The sequence below is a fragment of the Coenobita brevimanus genome, chromosome 61, assembly GCF_032717465.1.
Source record: "Coenobita brevimanus isolate Jiangsu-jjx chromosome 61, ASM3271746v2, whole genome shotgun sequence".
NCBI lineage: Eukaryota > Metazoa > Arthropoda > Malacostraca > Decapoda > Coenobitidae > Coenobita > Coenobita brevimanus.
In genome coordinates, this window is record NC_137014.1 from 30,144,088 (window position 1) to 30,165,913 (window position 21,826).

The 21,826-nt window shown below is 49.8% G+C and overlaps 1 protein-coding gene across 1 annotated transcript; it reads left to right on the forward strand.

Moving 5' to 3' along the window:
- The first annotated feature begins 18,510 nt into the window (after nt 1-18,510).
- Nucleotides 18,511-20,847, forward strand: LOC145403733 (beta-1,3-galactosyltransferase 5-like). The gene is made up of 3 exons (XM_080275413.1): nt 18,511-19,004; nt 19,961-20,143; nt 20,547-20,847. The coding sequence occupies exons 1-3, from the start codon at nt 18,511-18,513 to the stop codon at nt 20,845-20,847; spliced, it is 978 nt and encodes a 325-aa protein (XP_080131539.1).
- Nucleotides 20,848-21,826: the final 979 nt, after the last annotated feature.

Below are 21,826 nucleotides of genomic sequence, written 5' to 3' on the forward strand. Positions count from 1 at the left end.
AGTATGTTTAGAGATGGTGCAGGATTCAGCTGGATATTAGTAAACATTAGTGGGTACTCATATGGAAGATTTTGAGGGGTTGATAGGTGTAAGAACTGAGTTTTTGATGCATTAAAAACCACAAGATTACTTTTACCCCTGTCAGACATACTAGCCAAGTCAGACATTAGGTGTGCCATAGCCTCAAACCTTGTTTGTTGAAGTAACTGCTGAGATGAAACAAAGTGGACCTAAAGACAGTCAATTGTCAGTGAACAGTGAGGCCGGCACTCGAGGCACGAGAGTGAGTGCAACGTGATAGAAGTGTACAGTAAGGCCCAGAAAGACATAGATCAGCGAGTGTAAAATTAAACTAACAATGTACCGTGATGCCAAGTAAGAACAAAAGATACTAAGTGTAAAAGAACAGGCGCCTCAGTGATAGCAAGAACTGAATACACAAACAGTGACACCCCACCCCTGTAACGACGCCTGTACCCTTGTGTCATGAACTACTCCCCTCCCTTGCGCAGAGTCAGTAACACCCCCCCATACTTAGTCTAAAAACTTGGTGCCAGAACAGTGAACGCCTCACGACAGTGCCTTCTCTTCACGGACAGTGTAATAGTGCTTGGCCCTCCTGAACCAGACTTAGACTCCTCTACATCTATAGTATCCTGTGCGGTACTCTACACACTGATACCAGCCTATGTATTAATTTTTGCCTATGAGATTGTGTAAGAATGTCTACCTGTTCCACAGCAGTTGAATTTGTCAATATACATGTAAGGTTGTTGCTCTGTGTTTTTATGCCTTGGCCCTCTCTTGCTTGTCTAAGCTCCGGTCTAGAAAGGGATCCCACCTGCACTCGACGTTCTAGGGACGGGAAGCCGCCCCCTAAACACCTACCATAACAATTTTTATACTTAAATAACAGCGCAAATCAAGCATATTGATTAATATTGCCCATCATCGTTTTTCTCGCGTCATCTTATGCGCAGTTATAATTCTGTATTATAGCCTATAACATATCTCGCGATCAGTTACCGTAGCTGTTGATCGCTGCGCACGTTGGGTGGCGCACACCAATCAAAGATGGTCATGCCCTGCAGTCTTATTATTCCTGAGCGGTTTTCAGCCGTTAAAAACGACTATAGGAAAACACTCCAAGACCAGTCACGACTGATTGTGACCACTCAGGTAAATAATGGCACGAAAATATGGCTATGATCAGAATAACAATTGTACTATATTCCAGCTTATGCCAGACGATTTATTGCTCTAAAAGTGAATCCTAGTTTTCTGAGGATATTTATACTGTCCCCACTAACCCTCTTGTTAGAAACTAGGGACAACTGTAGTAGTGTATTCCAGGCGATTTTGTTTAGCGAGTAAATAAAGGAGTCTCAATGGTCGGTGCATTTGGGCTCTTTTTATTCATGCTGACACCAGATTTTGTTCAAGCGAGAGAAATTTAAGTATTCAGGAGCTTCAAAAAGTATCTCGCGTAATCTGTTGTATACTACTAATGCACGGGGAGAGTTTCTCTAGGTGGGCACAGGACGATTGAGTTTAATTAGGGGAAATCCTAGCATGCTAGATGGTCCCTTTTCTCACAGGTGGGTCTTGCAGCATTTAATCTATTTGTTGTCAACGGCATCTTATTTACTGTATCTTCATTCCATCACGCAATTTTATTCGGCTTAGGAAGATTACAGTGCATGCAGAACCGTGACAGCGCACTGTCCCTCGTGCAGTCTAAAAGCTTCGAATCATTACCATTTGAACGCTGAACATCCAACCAGGTTTAGGGTGTGCAGACACTGACTCACGAGTGTGTGTACGACAGGCAATTGATCTTATGTTTATGAATGCTGTCACAGGTGGATGCAAGTGTGGAGGTGAGGTGAAACGCAGGTGTACTATGGTTACTTGATTAAACACACCGGCATTTCATAATAGACGGTTGCTCTTCGTGTTCCGCATTAAACTCTTCTTTGTGACGATGCATTTTATTATAGGCTAACTACTTTCACGCGACTCACCTCACCTTATGATAGACTTTTGAATTGGAGGGGACAGACGTAGCCTTCCTCGACCCCTTCACCACCAGAAAAAGTTGAATCAGCTCGTTTAATATATAAAACTACGTCATCTTTTTGAGGGGTTTAACAGACCATGACTACCCTTTTCCTAACGTGTTTTGATATAAATTTATTCTTAATTCTAGTTCAGTGCAAAATAGAATTAGACACAACTCACACCCTCCCACATCTAACATTCCCACGCTATGATTCTACACCTGTACACTCATTCAGAATTACTATCTAAAACTTTTTCTTTATATTACGAAATAGTGGAAGGCATCTGAAGAGCATTTCCAAAAACACTTCTTGAACGTTTATACATTCTGTTTTTATCAGTACAGCATGAAAAAAAAAAAAAAATAAGCAAATATGACGTACAGTATCCCTTGAGAAATATGTGCCCTAACGAAAAAAATGTGAACAGTAACATTGCTCATATTATGAAACTATCGATCGACTGTTTTTTTAGATATTTTGTGGAGCGAGTTAACCTAATACTTATAACATGGAATGACGTGAGGGAGTAGAGCAGGTGTGACTGGAAGTCGTGGCCGTGTGTAATTTTTATTAAACTGGAGTAAAATCTTCACCCTACACGATGTCCTCCCTACTAAAAAAAAAAAAAAAAAAAAAAATCGTTTGGTAGCAGGTTGATTGAAGGTGAAAGAATACTTTCTGAGCGTGAAGGGGTGAAGAAGGTAAAGGGGGGGGAGGATGGACAAGAGAGGGTAGGGATGAAGGGAGAGAAAGGTGTTGGAGGGGAGAGTAGATGGGGTAGAGGGAAAGGTGGAGGGGAGAAAGAGGGCAGGAGAGAAAGAGGACGAAAGGATGGAGAAGAGGAGGGGGAAGGAGGAAAAGTGAGAGGGGAGAATAAGCCTAGAGAGGAGGGGAAAGTAGGAGGAAGAGAGAGAGAAAGAGAGGAGAGGGGGAAGGAGAACAGGGGAAAGTTGGGAGGAGGTAGGGGAGAAGGAAAAGTAGGGAGATGTCTGTCTGTTCATCTCGTTCTGTTCGTTTCTCTCTCTCTCTCTCTCTCTCTCTCTCTCTCTCTCTCTCTCTCTCTATCTATCTATCTATCTATCTATCTATCTGTTGGTCTGCATGTATGTCTAAAACATTTCATGCTGGAGAGAATCTTGAGACGATTACCGTAAATTTATCTCGAGTATTTTTATATCATTATCACTGTTATTACCGTATATTTATTTCGCGTTCTTTTGTATCATCGTTATCACTATTATTATAGCTATACCTGTTTCCGCTTTGTTATCCTACGTGTTTTTAGGGCGGCGTCCCGTCCTAGGAACACCTAATATATAGCCGGGTTCTTTTTCTAGACCGGAGCTAGGATACACCACAAGAGGAACAGAGTATAAAAACTCTGGACAACTACCTTACACGTATATTACTAAGTCTTCCCTTACAATACACACAAGTCACACAGTACTCTACACAATGTCAAGGAGTGTCAGACAAGACTCGGACTGGCAGGTGTATTAGGTATATCTCGCAGGATACTCACAGTCGCGAGGATAAAGGACAGACACTGTAAATACTTGGCTCGAGGTTATACGCAGTTATAGTATAAGGCTGAATGTATCTCACAGGGTAGGTGCCAGTGTCCCGTTTTACACTAAGTAACGTTTCTGATGTTATGAATACACAGGTATACGGGAACGGTGTATTTCTGATGGGAACACTGTCTTTGTCACTCACTATTTCCACTGTTCACTACTCGGCACTATATACAGTTTTTATAATACAGTCACCGTTTGGTAGGGGATCGTCGAGGGCTTGGGCCAGGCAGAGGTAGCCCGGGGACTCGCCGGTGTCGGCCAGGTGTTGGTGGGGCCTCCTCTGGCGTCTCTTTCTCCAGAGGCCATGGAACCACCCGCAGAGGTGTCGTTGCCCGTGGCGGAATGGGGTCGGGCATAGTAAAGGGCCCCTTGCTGGTGGGGCTAGGTATGGGAGTCTGGCCCCTGGGACTGGGGCCAAATAACTCCTGCAGGCATTCCTGTCTGTGCCAGGTTAGGGAAGGGCGTCGCCTCACATGGGACTGGGAGGGTCATGCCCCAGGGTACTGGGAGCGCCTCCGAGGGTCAGTTGCCTGTGGTCTCTCTCCTGCTGTGCCACCCTCCAGGTCAGACTGTGGCGTCGCCTAGGGCAGGAGTCCGTCAGGGTCTGTTCTCTCTCTGGTGCTGGCTGGAGGGCGTAAACCCCCAGGGATAACACTAGGCCATGCCACCAGTCCTCTAGGCAGAAGTTCTCCTTCTGAGGGCTGCCCCGGGCTGGAGAGATAGAGGCACGACTCGCTCCGCCACAGGATGGGCGGGATGAGCAAAGGTCACCCTCATATTGTGAAGTCAGAGGGGGTGAGAGACTTTTGAGTTGTCTCTCCCTGGCACGGCTACAGGCCGTCACCGAGGTCCCTTGGGCAACAGGAGGAAGGTGGCTACAGGCCGTCCCTTTCCTGTTGGTGCGGCTACTGGCCATCACTGGGGCCCGACTTCCTGATGGGACCATGGATGGAGTGCAGCTGCTGGCCGTCACTTGTCCACAGGCACAGCTACAGCCCGTTGCTGGTGTCCCGTATGAGGAGCAATGTGTAGGCTAGGAGCGGCTGCAGGCCGTCTCCTGACTATTGGTGCAGCTACAGGCCATCACCAATGTCATGCTCCTCGAGGCTACTGCAGAAGGAGAGGGGGCATACCATTCTCTCCCCAAGTGCAGCTGCAGGCCATCACTGGTTCTGCAGAGGAGGTAGCCAGCACTTGGAGCAGCTACAGGCCATCTCTTTATAGGCACGGCTACAGGCCATCGCTATATTGTGCGGCTACAGGCTGTCACTGTATTAGCGTGGCTACAGGCCGTTGCAGTATTTGAGTGGCTACTGACCGCCTCTTGATATGTGTGGCTACAGACCATCAATGGGGTGCTGCCAGGAGCTGGGTTTTCAGCTCCACCCCGATCCTGGCAAGGGCTGGCTTGACCAGAGGGTAATGCACCCGGACTGAGATGTCTGCACTGGGCGCCCTCCTTGGAATAGGGACGTGCAACCATATGAGACGTATGCCCATATCACACGGACTGTGTGCGCGCCCTACACACCCCTCCATAGTCGCCTCCTGGGGGTGTTGTGGTGCCCTCGGTTGCCACGGCGGGTATTTCACGTCTGTATAATGCATTATGTTGACATTTATTTATTAACTTATGCATTCTGTTTCCATGCTTAGTTGTCACGACCATCAACAACAATAACAATTAAAAATCATCAACAACAAAATCATCATAACTGAGCCTATTTCCCACCTATATAACACAGTGATAGAGTGTATATACCGGTATTTATCCATCTATTTGGTGAAATACCCATCCCAATGAGAGACTACAGAAGGGGTGGCACAATACCCACCCCATGGAGGAGCCACGGACCGGGTGTCGAAACACGCACCCCAGGGGGAGACCGCAGGGAGGTGCATAGGGTGTGCGCCCACTCAAGACAGGCCTATGTCCCCTACTACCTTGCGCCCCTCTTCCCCTCAACGGAGCCAGGAGCAGGACTGCTGCCCCAGCCGGGCCAGCACTAGCCAGGATCGGGGTGGGACTTGTAGAGATACAGTCCCAGGCAGCACCACGACAATGGCCACTATACACGTCAGGGAAGAGTTGGCCACCGTACGCTCTTCAGCTGCTACCCCCTGCAGGACCGCAGTGACAGGCACCATCCGCACAGGGGAAGGGACAGCCATCGCACGTCTCCCTGCTGTGACCCCAGAGAAGGGCAGAACCACAGTGACAGCCACTGTCCACATCAGGGAAGGATTGGCCACTGTCCATCCTTCATCTGCCACCTCCTTAGGGAGCAGGACTATGGTGATGGCCACCGTCCACACTGGGGAAAGGATGGCCACCATACGCCCTTCACCTGCTGTCTCAGGGGCATGTGGAACAGCGATGATGGCCACCATCTGCATCTGGGAGTGATCGGCCACCGTACGTCCCTCGTCCACTGCCCTTGCGACTACCCCCACAAAGGACGTCTCTTGATTGCCTCACCATCCATCCAGAGGCTGAGCAGGACACCCTTCTCTCCCCACAGAAGCAGTTCCCAGGCGGAGTTGCAGCTGGAGGAGATCTGGCGAAGCCCTGTAGTGAGTCTGGGAGTTGGTGTCACCCTGGAGACACCCCTCGCCGTCAGACTCCATGGGGAAGGGATGCCACAGGCAGCTCCTGATGGTACCTCGACCCAAGCAACACTGCAGCCCCCATGCACCCAGGGGCACTCCCAGGACTCTGGGGCGTTTTGCAACCCCAGCCCCACCAGCAAGCAGTCCTCCTCCAGGCGCAGGCGTAGGCAAGCCCGCCTGCTCACCCTGTTCAGCCCCAGTCCTGAGGGCCACCTTCCCCACAGGGGCCCCACCAGGAAAGGGCCTCCCTCCATGCCGCCCAGCAGCCCACTCCGGACGCCCCAGCCCCTGGCAGTGGTCCCGTGCCTCGTGCGGGAGGGTACACCTGAAGAGATTCCTCCCACACCCGGACGACACCTGTGGGCAACCCAAGACCACAGCAACCTGGACCAGAGTCCACCAGTCCTATTGTGTCCCTTACCTTGTTCAATGTGTAACATTAATATTGTATACTGTTCTAAGTTGTAACTGAGGTAATATACATGTAAGGTTGGTTGACCCGAGTTTTTATGCCCTGTTCCTCTTGTTGTATACTCTAGACCTGGTCTCTAAAGGGAATCCCGGCTAAGTAGCTCGTGTTCAGAGGACGAGAAGTCGACCCTTGAACACGTAGCATAACATTTGGCTTACATTTTTAGTTATTATATCATGATCATGATCATCATCATCTGTGAAATACAGCATAGTGTCCCTTGGAACACCCAACCACCTCCACCAGGGAATCAGCATAGTGCCCCCGTAAACTCCCAGACACCCCGACAAGGACCCCACGGAGGAGCAGCAGCGGCGCACCGAGACTTGGCGCGACAACGGCACAAGTCAGCCCGGGCTGTACGTCCCTATGACTCGGAGCCCTCCCGCCATCGCCATAGCAGGAATCCTGCACTACCTTCCGGGCGAGTTTCCACCAACCCATCTCAGGGTGGAGTTGTCTGTCCAGCTCCTACCAGCGCCCCTAAGGAGTTGGTCTGTAGCCACTCCCACCTTCTTCAGGAGTCAGCCAGTAGCCTCTCTGAAGGTGTCTTCCCTTTTGGGACGGCCGGTAGCCACCTGCCCCTCACTAAGGAATCGGCCAGTAGCCGACCTGAGGGTAACAAGGAGACGGCCTGTAGTCGTTCCCGCCTTCATTAGAAGATGTCCTTCCAGAGACGGCCTGTAGTCGCTCCACACCCCCTCCTGAAGGAGTCAGCCTGTAGACACTTCCACCTTCATCAGACGGCCGGTAGCCACTCCGAAGGCATTGACCCTGAGTCAGCCTATAGCTGCTCCACACTCCTCCTGCAGGAGTCGGCCTGTAGCCACTCCCGCCTTCATCAGACGGCTGGTAGCTGCTCAAAGGCGTTGCCCCTGAGTCAGCCTGTAGCCACTCCTCGTTCCTGCTGAAGGAGTCGGCCTGCAGCTGCTTCTGCCTTCGTCAGATGGCTGGTAGCCGCTCCGAAGGTGTTGTCCTCGAGTCGGCTTGTAGCCTCTCCACACCCCTCCTGCAGGAGTCAGCCTGTAGCCGCTCCCGCCTTCGTCAGACGGCTGGTAGCTGCTCTGAAGGTGTCCCTGGGTTCACTGGTAGTCGTTCACCCTCTCAGGCCACGGCCAGTAGTCGGGCCTCTGCGCCTTGTGGTCACGCCTTTGGGAAGCCACAGCCAGTAGCCGGGCCCCAAGGCCAGAAGCAGCAGAGAGCAGCTCCAACGCCCCAGCGTGAGACAAGTTTCCTGACCCATGACGCTGAGGATGTAGAGAAGTACTGGAGAAGTCCTACAACCTCTCCCGATCTCTGCTCCCTACGACTGGCCCTGGAGAAGACCCACATGATGGACCCTGATGCAGACCTGTGCTGCAGCCCCTCCCTGACGGCGCCGCCTAGCTCCGGGGGCTGCAGCCCTCAGGAATCCCAGGCCCTCCCCAGAATGCCCAGGCGGGACCTTTCTACACCCCGACGGTGGAGGACCTCTACCTCCAGCAGGAACCTGAACAAGAGGTTCAGGAAATTGTTTGGCCCCAGTCCTGAGGGCAACACTCCTGTCCCCAGCCCTGAAAGTATGGGCCCCTTCGCCATCTGTAGCCCCGGACGAGAGAAGATGCCCCTGCACGTGATCCCGTGTCCTCTTGACACGGCCTCCCCTGGCGGTGCCCCTGCCCCGGTAGAGCTGTAGCCGGCGTGTCTCCCCGCCGCACCCGCCGCCCAGTGACCCATGAGACAGTGACTGCGCCCCTAGTGTAGTATAACAGTGGCGAAGCGATAAAGTGCATTCGTAGTACCAGACCAAGTGTTTAAATGAAATTGGAATAATAATGGTCTAATATACGATAGGGCAGAACAGTGAATAACCCATGCAGAATCAGCTTGATAGTGAATAAGACCCATGTGCAATACCCTTCAGATTATAGTAAGAGAAACACCCAAGCCATGGAGTTTGTATTAATAATTAACCAAAAGTCCCTTGCCCTCAGAAAATAGTAAAGTGAACACGCTATCAACAAACTCCACCTCATACTACCATAATCACAATTAAACCCCAGTGCCTTACACCCTCCCCTAGTGAGCCTCATCTCTAACTCCTCCACGCGCACGGAGACCTTGGACTGTACTAATTCTACATACTCTGCCTCGAGTGTTATTTTAAGTGCATTCTCCCATAGTATCCTGTGAGACACTAATTATCTAGATATAAGTGTTTGGTGATTGACCAAATATTGATATCTGCTGTTGTTCCTTGTCTGATTGAATAATACACGTGTAAAGGTTATTGCCTGGAGTTTTTGTGTCCTGCTCTCTCTTATTTGTTCTTAGCCCCAGTCTTGAAAGAGGACCCCGCTACACGTAAGGTGTTTTAGGAACGGGCAGTCGAGCCGTAAACACCTAGCATTACACTGGTGGACAGCGGTGGTTCTAGACCCGGGCGTACAAGAGAGGTAGTGAGGAAATACTGGCAAAATGGCAACCAAACCACACATGCATCTGGCGATCATCAAACCTTTACTAGATATTGGTTTTGATAATGAGCAACAAAAAATCGCAGTCACGCTACCACTACTGGGCAAAGCGACAGCGAACATAGCACCGAAAATCATTGCGGAGCTCACCTGGCAGAACTTCACAAAATTTGTGATTCAGGCCATCACCCCATCACTAGAGAGAGTGGTGGCACTATCCCAACTGGATAGTCTTACATTTGATGGGAATCTAGACAATACCCTAATTCAGGCAAGACGCCTGGTCATTGCTGCCTACCCAGAGGCAGATGAAGAAACCCGGAAACAGCATACTTTTAACACTCCTGAGAGTGCTCCCCAGTGTTGTAAAAGAACACTTCACTATCCATGATCCGACTGGAGACATGGATAGAGACATCCAACTATTATGACGCCTCCTGACCGCCCGCCCAACACCCCAGGAGATCAATGTGGTGGAAAAGTTTCCCACTCAGACCCCGGCTCCCCCAGTTAAGCCACGTCCACACATGCCTCACACCAGCCCCATCCTGGCGCCAAGCCCGCCTAGAGCTCACCCCACGCGCCGGTGCCCCACCCACAGGGAAAACCCTAGCTTGATTTTGGTGAATCCCTGGGAGTTTACAGCCTGCAGCTCCAGGTGCCTCCTGCATGACATTCGGGACCAGTTAAAAGCTGTACGCTGCAAACCTACTACCCCAGGTTCACGCAAATTGTCCTCTCAAGCAGACAAGGCCGCAGAGGACGAACTGGTACCTGTAGAGGAGACCGATCCTGGGGAACAGGAGCAGGAGCAGGAAGAAGGAGGTCCCAGACCGCTGGATTTTCAGGCCCGCACCATCCCACAGTGGCGGGGGCTATTACCCCCGAGTACCGCCCCCCAGTGTACCACAAGATGAAACTGAACAGGGTAAAAGCCAGACTCCTAGTCGATATGGGAGCAGCCAGATCCTGCCTTTACAGCCACTACTTCTCCCGTCACAGATCGACCTTTGGCCCGCTCCGCCCCACAACCACTCACCTTGTGGATGTGGGGGATGGCCCCCTGCCCATCTGTGGGGAGACACGGGCCCTAAGGGTCGAACCCACCAGCCGGTGTTGACCCAGCACCAGTTTATAATGTTTGACTCTTCCTGCCGGAACTACGACGGGGACTTGGGACTGGACTTGCTACAGAAGCTAGGGGCGACCAAAGATTGCCGCTACCGACAGCTCCAGTTCCGTGCCCCACCCAACCCCACCCAGGCCGTTTGCACCTGTACGCCCTGGCCCCGGCCCCGACTGGAAGACTCACCCCCTCCCTCCCTCCCTCGCCCCCTTCCTCCCTTCCCTCATGCCCCCTCCCACTATCCCTCCTCCCTCTTTTCCCTCCTCTGTTTCTGCCGCAGTCATTCCCCCTCATCATGAGGCCTGGGTGCCCCTCAACTGGCCCTCCAGCCCCTCTGTCTTATTCTCTCCCCTCCTGCCACCGGGAGCCCTCTCAGCCTGCCTTTTGTCTCCAACTTTCCTCCCCCCACATCGCACGACAGTCTGCATCGCGAACCTTGCCCCTTCCCCCCTGATCCTCCCGAAAGGGCTCATAATCGGAGAGATGGAAGAAGCCAAGCCCTGTGCCCCGTCCCCCTCCCATTCCCCCGCCCCCTTGCCACCCATTCCTGACCATCTCTCCGCTCGTCACTCAGACACCTACGCCGCCTTCTCCTGGATTTCTAGGATTTGTTCGTGGCAGGACCAGCAGACATAGGTCATATCACTTACCTGTCGCATGAGATTTATACGACAGGCTCACCAATTCGACAACCCTCCTGACAGAAGAATCCTAGACAGCGGGAAGAAGAGGACTGCCAAGTACAAGAAATGATTGAAGCAGGCATCATTTCCCCTTCCACCAGCCCCTGGTCCTTCCCTGTTGTCCTGGTGAAAAAGAAGGACGGCACGATCCATTTCTGCATCAACTACCACCGCCTTAACGACATAACCATCAAAGACGCCACTCCACTCCCTCGAATCAACGATTCCTTGGATTCCCTGTACGGAGCGTCCTGGTTCTCCACCCTGGACCTCCAGTCTGGATATTTATTGGCAAGTCCCCGTGTGACAGGAAGACCGAGGCAAAACGGCCTTCTCGACAAGTAACGGCAAGCATTATGAATTTAATGGCTTGCTGTTCGGTCTCTGCAACACCCCCACCACCTTCTCCAGGCTAATGGAATCTGTCCTCAGCGGCCTCACGTGGGAAATATGCCTGGCATACCTAGATGACGTCATTGTCTTCAGCCAAACCTGGGCCGACCACCTGCAGCGCCTTCGCCCAGTTTTTACCAGAATTCGTCAGGCAGGCCTCAAACTCCGGCCCTCTAAGTGCATCCTGGCCGCTTGGACCGTCTCGTTCCTGGGACTTGTTATCTCCCAGGCAGGAATCTCCCCCGACCCCAACAAGCTCCACGCCATTGCGGACATACCCCCACCAAAGGACATCCACGGCATCCGAGCCTTCCCAGGCTTGACATCCTATTAACGCTGTTTCATAAAGGGGTTTGCCCACATTGCCAAACCTCTCCATGACCTAACCTGAAAGGGGGAACCGTTCCTCCGGACGGACGAGAGACAAGCTGCTTTCCAGCAATTAAAAGACAAACTCATCTCCCCTCCCATCATGGCTTTTCCTGATTATGCCCTCCCCTTCCACCTCTACACCGATGTCTCCCTCTCTGCCATAGGCGCTGTGTTGGCGCAAGTCCAGGAGAGCCACGTGCACATCATTGCCTGCGCCAGCCATACCCTGAATCAGGCAGAGAAAAATTACGCCGCCACTAAATGAGAATGTCAAGGCATAGTATGGGCTCTCCAACACTTCAGGGCATATCTCTCTGGGACCCAGGTCACCATCATCACGGATCACCAGTCCCTCCAGTGGTTAAGACAATCGGACTCCCACAACGCCCAACTCATCAGATGGCACGAGATCCTAGAAGAATTTAACTATGAAATCTCCTACAGACCAGGCAAGCTCCATACCAATGCAGATGCCCTCTCCCGGATCCCCATCCACGCCATTCAGCCAGAAACAGACCTCCTGCAGCAGTGGCACCGCAAGGAGCGACTCCTGTGGATTTCTCCCCACTTGTTCAAGAAATTATACCGGCAGGGTGACCACCTCCTGACCCTCTCCGGTCATATCCTCCTAGCCCCTGACACTGCTCTCGACGCCTTATGCCACCTTCACGCCCATAACGGCATCCATCTGGGTGCCAAAAAATTGCTGCAAGGTTCAACGACACGTACTGGGCACCAAACCCCTCCACCCTCGCCAAGGAAATTATTCAAAGTTGCCGCGCCTGTGCGCTCAGGAAGGACATCACAAGGACCGCAGGACCACCATCAGGCCACATCACCGCACACAAACCCTGGCAGCTCCTAGCGATCGATGTGGTAGGGCCTCTGCCCCCAAACTTGGGTTACAAGTACGTGATCATGTTCATGGACACTTATTCAAAATTCATCGTGGCCTGCCCAGCCAAGGAACATCACACTGTCAGAGTAGCAGACGCCCACCTTCGACACGTCTTTCCCTACTTTGGCATTCCCCAGGCCATCCACCCGGACAATGCACCCAAGTTCACCTAAAAAGTCTGGGAGGAACTCGCCAAAATTTTCGGGTATAACATCTCCCATTCCTCCCCCTACTGGCCACAGGGAAATGCAGTGTGCAAGCGCAGCCATCGTACCCTTATGAATCAACTCCGCACACGCATAGAAACCACTAAAGACGACGACTGACCTGCCCACGTAAAACTTGTCCAATGGGGCATCAACTCCTGCCCCAGAGAAGATGGAGTTTCGCCATATGAGCGGATTTTCGGCAAGACACCCCTCCTACTGCCCCTTCGGCAACACTTGGAATCACCCACCCCCGCTCCTGCGATAGACCCGCTACACCACCTTAAAAGCAATCTGATACACCTTCAAAATAACTTGGACCTCAGCCCCGATACAGCATCCAACCCCTATCGACTCGGCATCACCGTCATGGTCGCTCAACTTCCCACCCCTCACAAGCCTGCACCCCGCTTCACGGGGCCCCACACTATCAGCTGCATCCCCAACCCCTATCAAGCTACTGTTGATTACCACGGCGCCCCTCGCACTCTCCGAAACCGCCACATACGTCCCTACCGTGCTCCTGCCCCTGCTGCCCCAGCCCCTCCTCCTGTCCAGGTGCCACCCCCCCTCCCACCTATGAGTGCTACATCTCTTCCCCCTCCCCCTCCACCCCTCCTACCACCTCCGCCTCCCTGGCCGCCACCCCACCCCGCACCTAACCTGACAGCTCACCTGCACCACCAACCTCCTACCACTCTCCCTCACCACCTCCTCCCACCACCCCATCCCCTACGCCCAGCTCCACGTGTCCCGCCCATGCCAACACACCACCACCACCCCCGCCCACCACCACCTCCTCCCACCCACCACACCTACACACACCCATTCCCACTTCACCACCCACGCCGACCCTCAAAACTACAACCACCCGCTCTGGCCGCCTCTCACGCCCACCCGACTGATACACCCACTCTCCCACCCCACCTGCTTCCCCTCAACTTCACACTGTCATTAAACACCAAGCCCAAATCACAGCCACCTGTACTTCCCAGGGATCCTACGCTGCATTACCCTGGCACAAAACCCGACTCCTACCCTCGGTGTCCAGCATTCAGCACCACACCACACCACCAGCAACAACCATGACAATGAGAATCCAACGGGCTGTATGGGCACCTACCCTCGGTCGAAACCGCAGGGTCCTAGGACCACACCACCTATTCCACCTCCTCCACTCCTCCACTGCCACCTCCACCCTCTTCCTCACCTATGATGTGGAGCAGGATGAAAACCCCGCCACTACCACTTGGCAAGCCCTCCTCAAAAATCTCCAGCCCACTTACACCACCCATGATACTCACGTCTATCACCTCCAGTCACGGGGACGTGACTTTTTCCAAGCGGACGGTGGTGAAATACAGCATAGTGTCCCTTGGAACGCCCAACCACCTCCACCAGGGAATCAGCATAGTGCCCCCATAAACTCCCAGACACCCCAACAATGACCCCACAGAGGACTAGCAGTGGCGCACCGAGACTCGGCACGACAACGGCACAAGTCAGCCCGGGCCGTACGCCCCTATGACTTGGAGCCCTCCCGCCGTCGCCATAGCAGGAATCCTGCACTACCTTCCGGGCGAGTTTCCACCAACCCATCTCGGGGTGGAGCTGTCTGTCCAGCTCCTACCAGTGCCCCTAAGGAGTTAGCCAATAGCCACTCCCGCCTTCTTCAGGAGTCGGCCAGTAGCCTCTCCAAAGGTGTCTTCCCTCTTGGGAAGCCTGGTAGCCGCCCGCCCCTTGCTAAGGAATTGGCCAGTAGCCGACCTGAGGGTAACAAGGAGACGGCCTGTAGTCGCTCCTGCCTTCATCAGAAGGTGTCCTTCCGGAGACGGCCTGTAGTCGCTCCACAACCCCTCCTGAAGGAGTCGGCCTGTAGCCCCTCCCACCTTCGTCAGACGGCCGGTAGCCGCTCCAAAGGCGTTGCTCCTGAGTTGGCCTGTAGCCGCTCCTCGTTCCTGCAGAAGGAGTCGGCCTGCAGCCGCTCCCGCCTTCGTCAGACAGCCGGTAGCCGCTCCGAAGGTGTTGTCCTCGAGTCGGCCTGTAGCCGCTCTCTCCTTTGTCAGACGGCTGGTAGCCGCTCTGAAGGTGTCCCTGGGTTCGCTGGTAGTCGTTCACCCTCTCAGGCCACGGCCAGTAGCTGGGCCTCTGCACCTTGTGGTCGCGCCTTTGGGAAGCCACTGGCAGTAGCCGGGCCCCACGGCCGGAAGCAGCAGAGAGCAGCCCCGCCGCCCCAGCGTGAGGCGAGTTTCCTGACCCACGACGCCGAGGACGTAGAGGAGTACTGGAGAGGCCCTATAGTCTCCCCCGGTCTCTGCTCCCTACGACTGGCCACGGAGAAGACCCACCTGACGGACCCTGATGCAGACCTGTGCCGCAGCCCCTCCCTGATGGCGCTGCCTAGCTCGGGGGGCCGCAGCCCTCAGGAACCCCAGGCCCTCCCCAGAACGCCCGGACGGGACCTCTCTATGCCCCGACGGCGGAGGATCTCTACGTCCAGCAGGAACCTGAACAAGAGGTTAAGGAAATTGTTCGGCCCCAGTCCTGAAGGCCACACTCCTGTCCCCAGCCCGGAAAGTACGGTCCCCTTCGCCACCTGTAGCCCCGGACGAGATAAGACGCCCCTGCTCGTGATCCCGTGTCCTCTCGACACGGCCTCCCCCGGCGGTGCCCCTGCCCCGGCAGAGCTGTAGCCGGCGTGTCTCCCCGTCGCCCAGTGTCCCATGAGACAGTGACTGCGCCCCTAGTGTAGTATAACAGTGGCGAGGTGATAAAGTGCATTCGTAGTACCAGACCAAGTGTTTAAATGAAATTGGAATAATAATGGTCTAATATACGACAGGGCGGAACAGTGAATAACCCAAACAGAATCAGCTTGATAGTGAATAAGACCCATGTGCAATACCCTTCAGATTATAGTAAGAGAAACACCCAAGCCGTGGAGTTTGTATTAATAATTAACCAAAAGTCCCTTGCCCTCAGAAAATAGTAAAGTGAACACACTGTCAACAAACTCCGTCTCATACTACCATAATCACAATTAGACCCCAGTGCCTTACACCCTCCCCTAGTGAGCCTCATCTCTAACTCCTCCACGCGCACAGAGACCTTGGACTGTACTAATTCTGCATACTCCGCCTCAAGTGTTATTTTAAGTGCATTCTTCCATAGTATCCTGTGAGATACTAATTATCTAGCTATAAGTGTTTGGCGATTGACCAAATATTGTGTTGTAATATCTGCTATTGTCCCTTGTCTGACTGAATAATACACGTGTAAAGGTTATTGCCAGGAGTTTTTGTGTCCTGCCTCTCTCTTATTTGTTCTTAGCCCCGGTCTTGAAAGAGGACCCCGCTGCACGTTAGGTGTTTTAGGAACGGTAAGTCGAGCCGTAAACACCTAGCATTACATACAATCTGCATATGCTTATTTCTCACTAATATAATTAAATATGTGACTTTATTACAATTTATGTACTTATTGTTTGTTTATTTATCTACATATCAGTTTATCTATCTATCATTCTATAGCCAGACGCCAAAATCCCATATGAGGTGGCCGTTTGTCTTTTAGTTGTTTTGCAGGAAGGGACACTGATCCTCCACCAAGTCATTTGTTGACATGTAGGGAACACGTATCGGATAGTTATATGGCTACCATCCAGCACTGTATGGTTTCCTGGATTACAGGAAACCATTAGACTTGTCACTCAAGGTAATGTCACCTAAGAAGGAAAGAAGAGTAATAAAGTGACAGGAAAGATGGGAGAAACAGGAATAAAGAAGGGCAGACACAGAAAATGAAGGATAAAGGTGAAGGAAAAAGTATGCAGCCCTATATCAAGTGAATGGATTATAGAAATTACCAATATGCCGGGAATCGAATCCGGGACCCTCAGGTGAGAGCCAGGCAGCATACCACTACACCACGACCAGGTAAAAGTTAACTCACGTTGTCACAATCTTGTAACCAACGTCCCTCCGCCCCCACTGTGGGCATCAAGAGGATGAGTTAACCCCCTGGCACTCGGGCAAGTAGATGCTTTTAATCTATCCCAAACACTTACGGCAAGTCAGAATGAAGAGAGAACCTGTATTTTTTAACTCATCCTCTTGATGCCCACAGTGGGGGCGGAGGGACGTTGGTTACAAGATTGTGACAAAGTGAGTTACCTGGTCGTGGTGTAGTGGTATGCTGCCTGGCTCTCACCTGAGAGTCCCGGGTTCGATTCCCGGCATATTGGTAATTTCTATGATGATTTTTCCTGTGAAAAAAATACAGGTTCTCTCTTCATTCTGACTTGCCGTAAGTGTTTGGGATAGATTAAAAGCATCTACTTGCCCGAGTGCCAGGGGGTTAACTCATCCTCTTGATGCCCACAGTGGGGGCGGAGGGACGTTGGTTACAAGATTGTGACAACGTAAGTAATTTTTACCTGGTCGTGGTGTAGTGGTATGCTGCCTGCCTCTCACCTGAGAGTCCCGGGTTCGATTCCCGGCATATTGGTAATTTCTATGATGATTTTTCCTGTGAAAAAAATACAGGTTCTCTCTTCAAGTGAATGGATGATGCTCTCGCTTGATATAGTGCTGCCTACTTCATCCTTCACCTTTATCTTTCATCTTCTGTCTGCCCTCCTTCTTTATCTATGCATTAAATCATCAATATCATCCTTATCTTTTTCCTACCTGAGGATGGGGCGGAGTAGGATCCTGAAAGCAAGGAAAGAGGAATTAATTAACGGGTATCCACAGCATGTGATGCTGGACACATTCAAACATCAGGAATCTAGCTCCTCACGGGCCTGACAATCTGCACCTTTTTTTTCCTTCTTTCTTTTTACAGATCCACTTCATATTTCTTGTCACGAAGTCAGACATATATATATATATATATATATATATATATATATATATATATATATATATATATATGTATGTATAACCTTAGCTTGGCCCACATTTTTATTCTCCTTTTTACATCTAATTTCACGGAGATCAGTGGCAGAATAAGACAAGAGTGACTCCACATCCTTTTCATAGCACTTCATGACGAGCATTATTTGTTAGTGTTATTCTCTTCTTACAACTCGGCATTTAAGATGGAAAGTTGGCCGTTTAAGCCAAGTAATTGTAAAATGGGTATAGTTTATTTACTTCAGGAGTGGTCAACTAAACTTCAGTACCATAAAATCCTCAAAGTGTGGAAGTGAGAAGCGGGGATGTGCTGGTGATGATGTGATGCCACTCTACGCCACACTCCCACCATGAGGACCAGCAGAGGTGAGTCGGAGAGAGAGAGAGAGAGAGAGAGAGTAGTAGTAGTAGTAGTAGCAGTAGTGGTAGTAGTAAACTCCTAGCTAAGTATGCACTTAGGTAATTACTCAGGCTAATACTGTACCAGAAAATTTGGTTCAAGACAAATCCTGTAGGTCAGAGGATAAGCGTTTTTACGTAAATCTGTCCTTGATGAATTATATAATTTTCTCTTTTTTTTTTACAGGTTTGTTTTCTACCCTACCTCGTCCTCGCTCATCACTTTGTCGCAGATTTGTGTTCGCTCTCTCCAGTCTTTTATTTTTACTGACGATCACAAACTTAGTCTTACGCTGTTCACTTCGGACCTTCAAGCTTCAAATAAAAGGACATCTAAGAATGTCTGATACAATTAATGACTACACTTCATCTGATCTAGAGGGTGAAGCAGATGGTGTCAATCTACCCTGGAACACAACAATCAAACGCGATCATTTCCCCTATGAATACCTGATAAACGAGCCTGATTTCTGCTACAACATTAGTAACCTGTACATCTTGAATATTGTGGGAGTTGGGCTTAATGAAGTTCAAGCCAGGGGGCGGATTAGAAAGCTCTGGGGCAACACAACTTGGCTGAACATGACTGGGTTTAGAACTATCTTCATGGTGGGAGTTTCTGATGATCTTAGACTCATGGAGGACCTCAGGCAGGAAAGTCAGCAGTACCATGATATTATCCAGCTAGATTTCCATGACACATATGATAACCTGACGGTGAAGACGCTATGTGGGCTGCATTGGGTCCTTCATTACTGCCCCTCCCCTGTCTGGGTTCTCAAGAGCGACACAGATGTCTTGGTCAACATCTTTGAGCTCAGCAGGAAAGTAATGTTACTGATGCTTGATTATCATAGTTTTTTCACTTAAAGTTGCATTTTGCCTCCACACATCCTAGATTTTACTGATGTATTATTATAAGACTTGCTTCATGTAAACTTGCGTTCTGCCTCCACAATTCTAGATCAGATGAGGACTGAGTGTAATCTATACTTTTTCTCATAAAAATAGAAGAGGGCAATGTTCTTTGAAACCCATCCAACACCAAACCCATAGATTAATATCCTTGCATTGGCTCTATCATTCAATAGCATGATAAGGATTAATTGTATACAGTCAGTCCCGCCTTTTTAAGTCTATGATCAGGGGTGCAGCCAGGATATTGGTATGGGGTGTCCCTGAATTTTTGTTATGTTTATTCCTGAGGTACAAATGCATGGACAGCATTATAACAGTTAACAAAAAATTTTAAGTTTTAATGGTAAAAGAAACCACCCAGGAATGAGTCATAAATATGCCACTGAAATAAAAATACTGTATAAGTAAATATTTACAGTACATGTCTACATATTTAATGTATTTCAGTGACTTCAAACATTATTATAGAAGGGGACTGGGCCCACTAGTCCCCCTCTTCTGGCTGTACTCATGCCTTTAGCATTTGGGAGCAAAATGCTATTTTAAGTGACAGAACTTTAAATGAGAGATTCTTTTAGTTCATGACTAAAAAAAAAAAAAAAAAAAAAAAAAAAAAAAGAGGTATCATTTCTGACTTTGAAAAACAACTTTCAACTGAATCACAAGCAATAAGTGAAGAAAAGGTATCAATTCATCAGCAGCTTAATAATTAAACAGCCTGAACTGAAACAGTTTTAAACGTGTATAAACTGTATTGTACTGAAAATAAAACATAGGAAATGCTATATTAACTGTACTGCTGTATATTTGTTGTAATTTACGATTTTGGTGTTCTGAGAGTTCAACACTTATTGCATTATATTTGCTTCAGGTATCTGAGGTCATATGACATGCAGAGCAACCACACACGAAAGCAACTTCTGTGCCGACGGAGAGGGCGAGCTAAGCCATGTCGAGCCAACTGTCATAGAGTTAAATGGAGGGTGACTTGGGCAGAGTACCCACATTCTCACTACCCACCCTACTGCATGGGCCCTGGCTACATCATTCCAAGGTCAGTCATACCCATAAACACCTGTTTCTTTGTCTCCATTTGTGTATAAGCAGACACCTAGTGGGAATAATGTACTAGCTATCCACTACAGTCAGTTTTTCACCTGTTGGAAATGGGCTACTTCCACAACTTAAATATCAACTTGTGGCTGCATGAAATTCCATAAACCTTAATTACAGTGTGAGGTAGGAATGAATTTCCTTGTTTGCTGGTCATACTTACCCTTCACTCTGATTACACTGTCATCAGCTAAGTTGAAAGGATTTAGGGAGGCTTCTTATTCATGTAATGCCACTAAGTAGCCTAGTATCCTAGCCTAAGTCCCCAGCACCTCTTAGGGTGTCAAATGGGATTGGCTGTTAGTTTCTCTTCTTCCCTTAATGAACAGGATATTGATTTCCAGGAATCTTGTGGCTCCTTTGTATAATGCAGCGAGTAAGGAAAGACCTTTTCGTATAGAGGATACTTATTACACTGGCCTGCTACCGACACAACTAGGCTGGACCAACCACATCAAACACATCAATGACTATTTTCCCTGGCGACCACGTAGCTGGAAAAACAGCTTTATTAAAAAGGACCTCATGATCTTAGAGCTAGACAAGTGGCTGGGGAGAGCAGCTTCTGCACTTGTTTGGTCCAACATCCTGCACTACCAAGGGCTTGTGCCATCTAGTAATCATACACTTGAAACTCATGATTGACTGATTGTAATACATGTACAGTGTGCAGCAAAAGTCCTAAAACCTCTCCTGTTTTTAAGTCAGCTGGCATGAATCCACAACCTCTGACACTGATTACTTTATTTGACCATGGATTACTGTAATCAGTGTCATTTGCTTTTAAATTCATCAGATTACTTTTTGAGTCCATGGAGGAAAAAGTAGGAGGGACATAGAGACTTTTGCTGCTGATAGTACACTCAAAAGCAATAACTGATTGGCCCCTGGTGGATAAAGCCAGCACCAGTGAACAACCAATTTACTGTATGGTGAAGTAAATTCCAAAAGGTGAGAGTGAAGATGAGTGTACAGTGAAATGCTGGGGAAGACAGTGAGATGTGATAATTATAAATGGCAAATGTAATGCATGGCTACAGACTTGATGTTGCCATCAAATCATGAGACAGGGAACAGCCCCAAGTACACAAAGTCCAAGTCGAAACTAAACATTCATACGGTTCCATTACGGTATATATCTCATTACACATAATTGATTTCTTTTGAATAACAGTTGTTAGCAACATCTGTTGGAAGGTTAATAGATAGTTTGGCCACTTAGTTAAACTTGAAGTGTAAGCAAAGTGGTTTATGATGGGATCCAGTACTCTTATGTATATATTCTGTGAAGAACATACAAAGTACTGTAGCATTAATCTCATTGGTGGTAGGTGGTGACGACCATCACCCACTCATTTGATGTAGTGCTGCCTATTTCTTCCTTAGCCTTTATCATTCTTTTTCAGTGCATGTCCTCCTCTCTTCCTATTTCTCTCATCTTTCCTGTCACTTCTTATCAGTTTTCTTTCCTTTACAGGTGGCTTTACATTGAGTGACAAGCCAAATGGTTTCCTGTAAGCCAAGAAACCATTTACAACGCTGGGTGGTAACCACATAACCAAAGCATACGTGCTCCCTACGTGTCAGCAAGTGGGTTGGTGGAGGGTTAGTGCCCCTCCCCGTA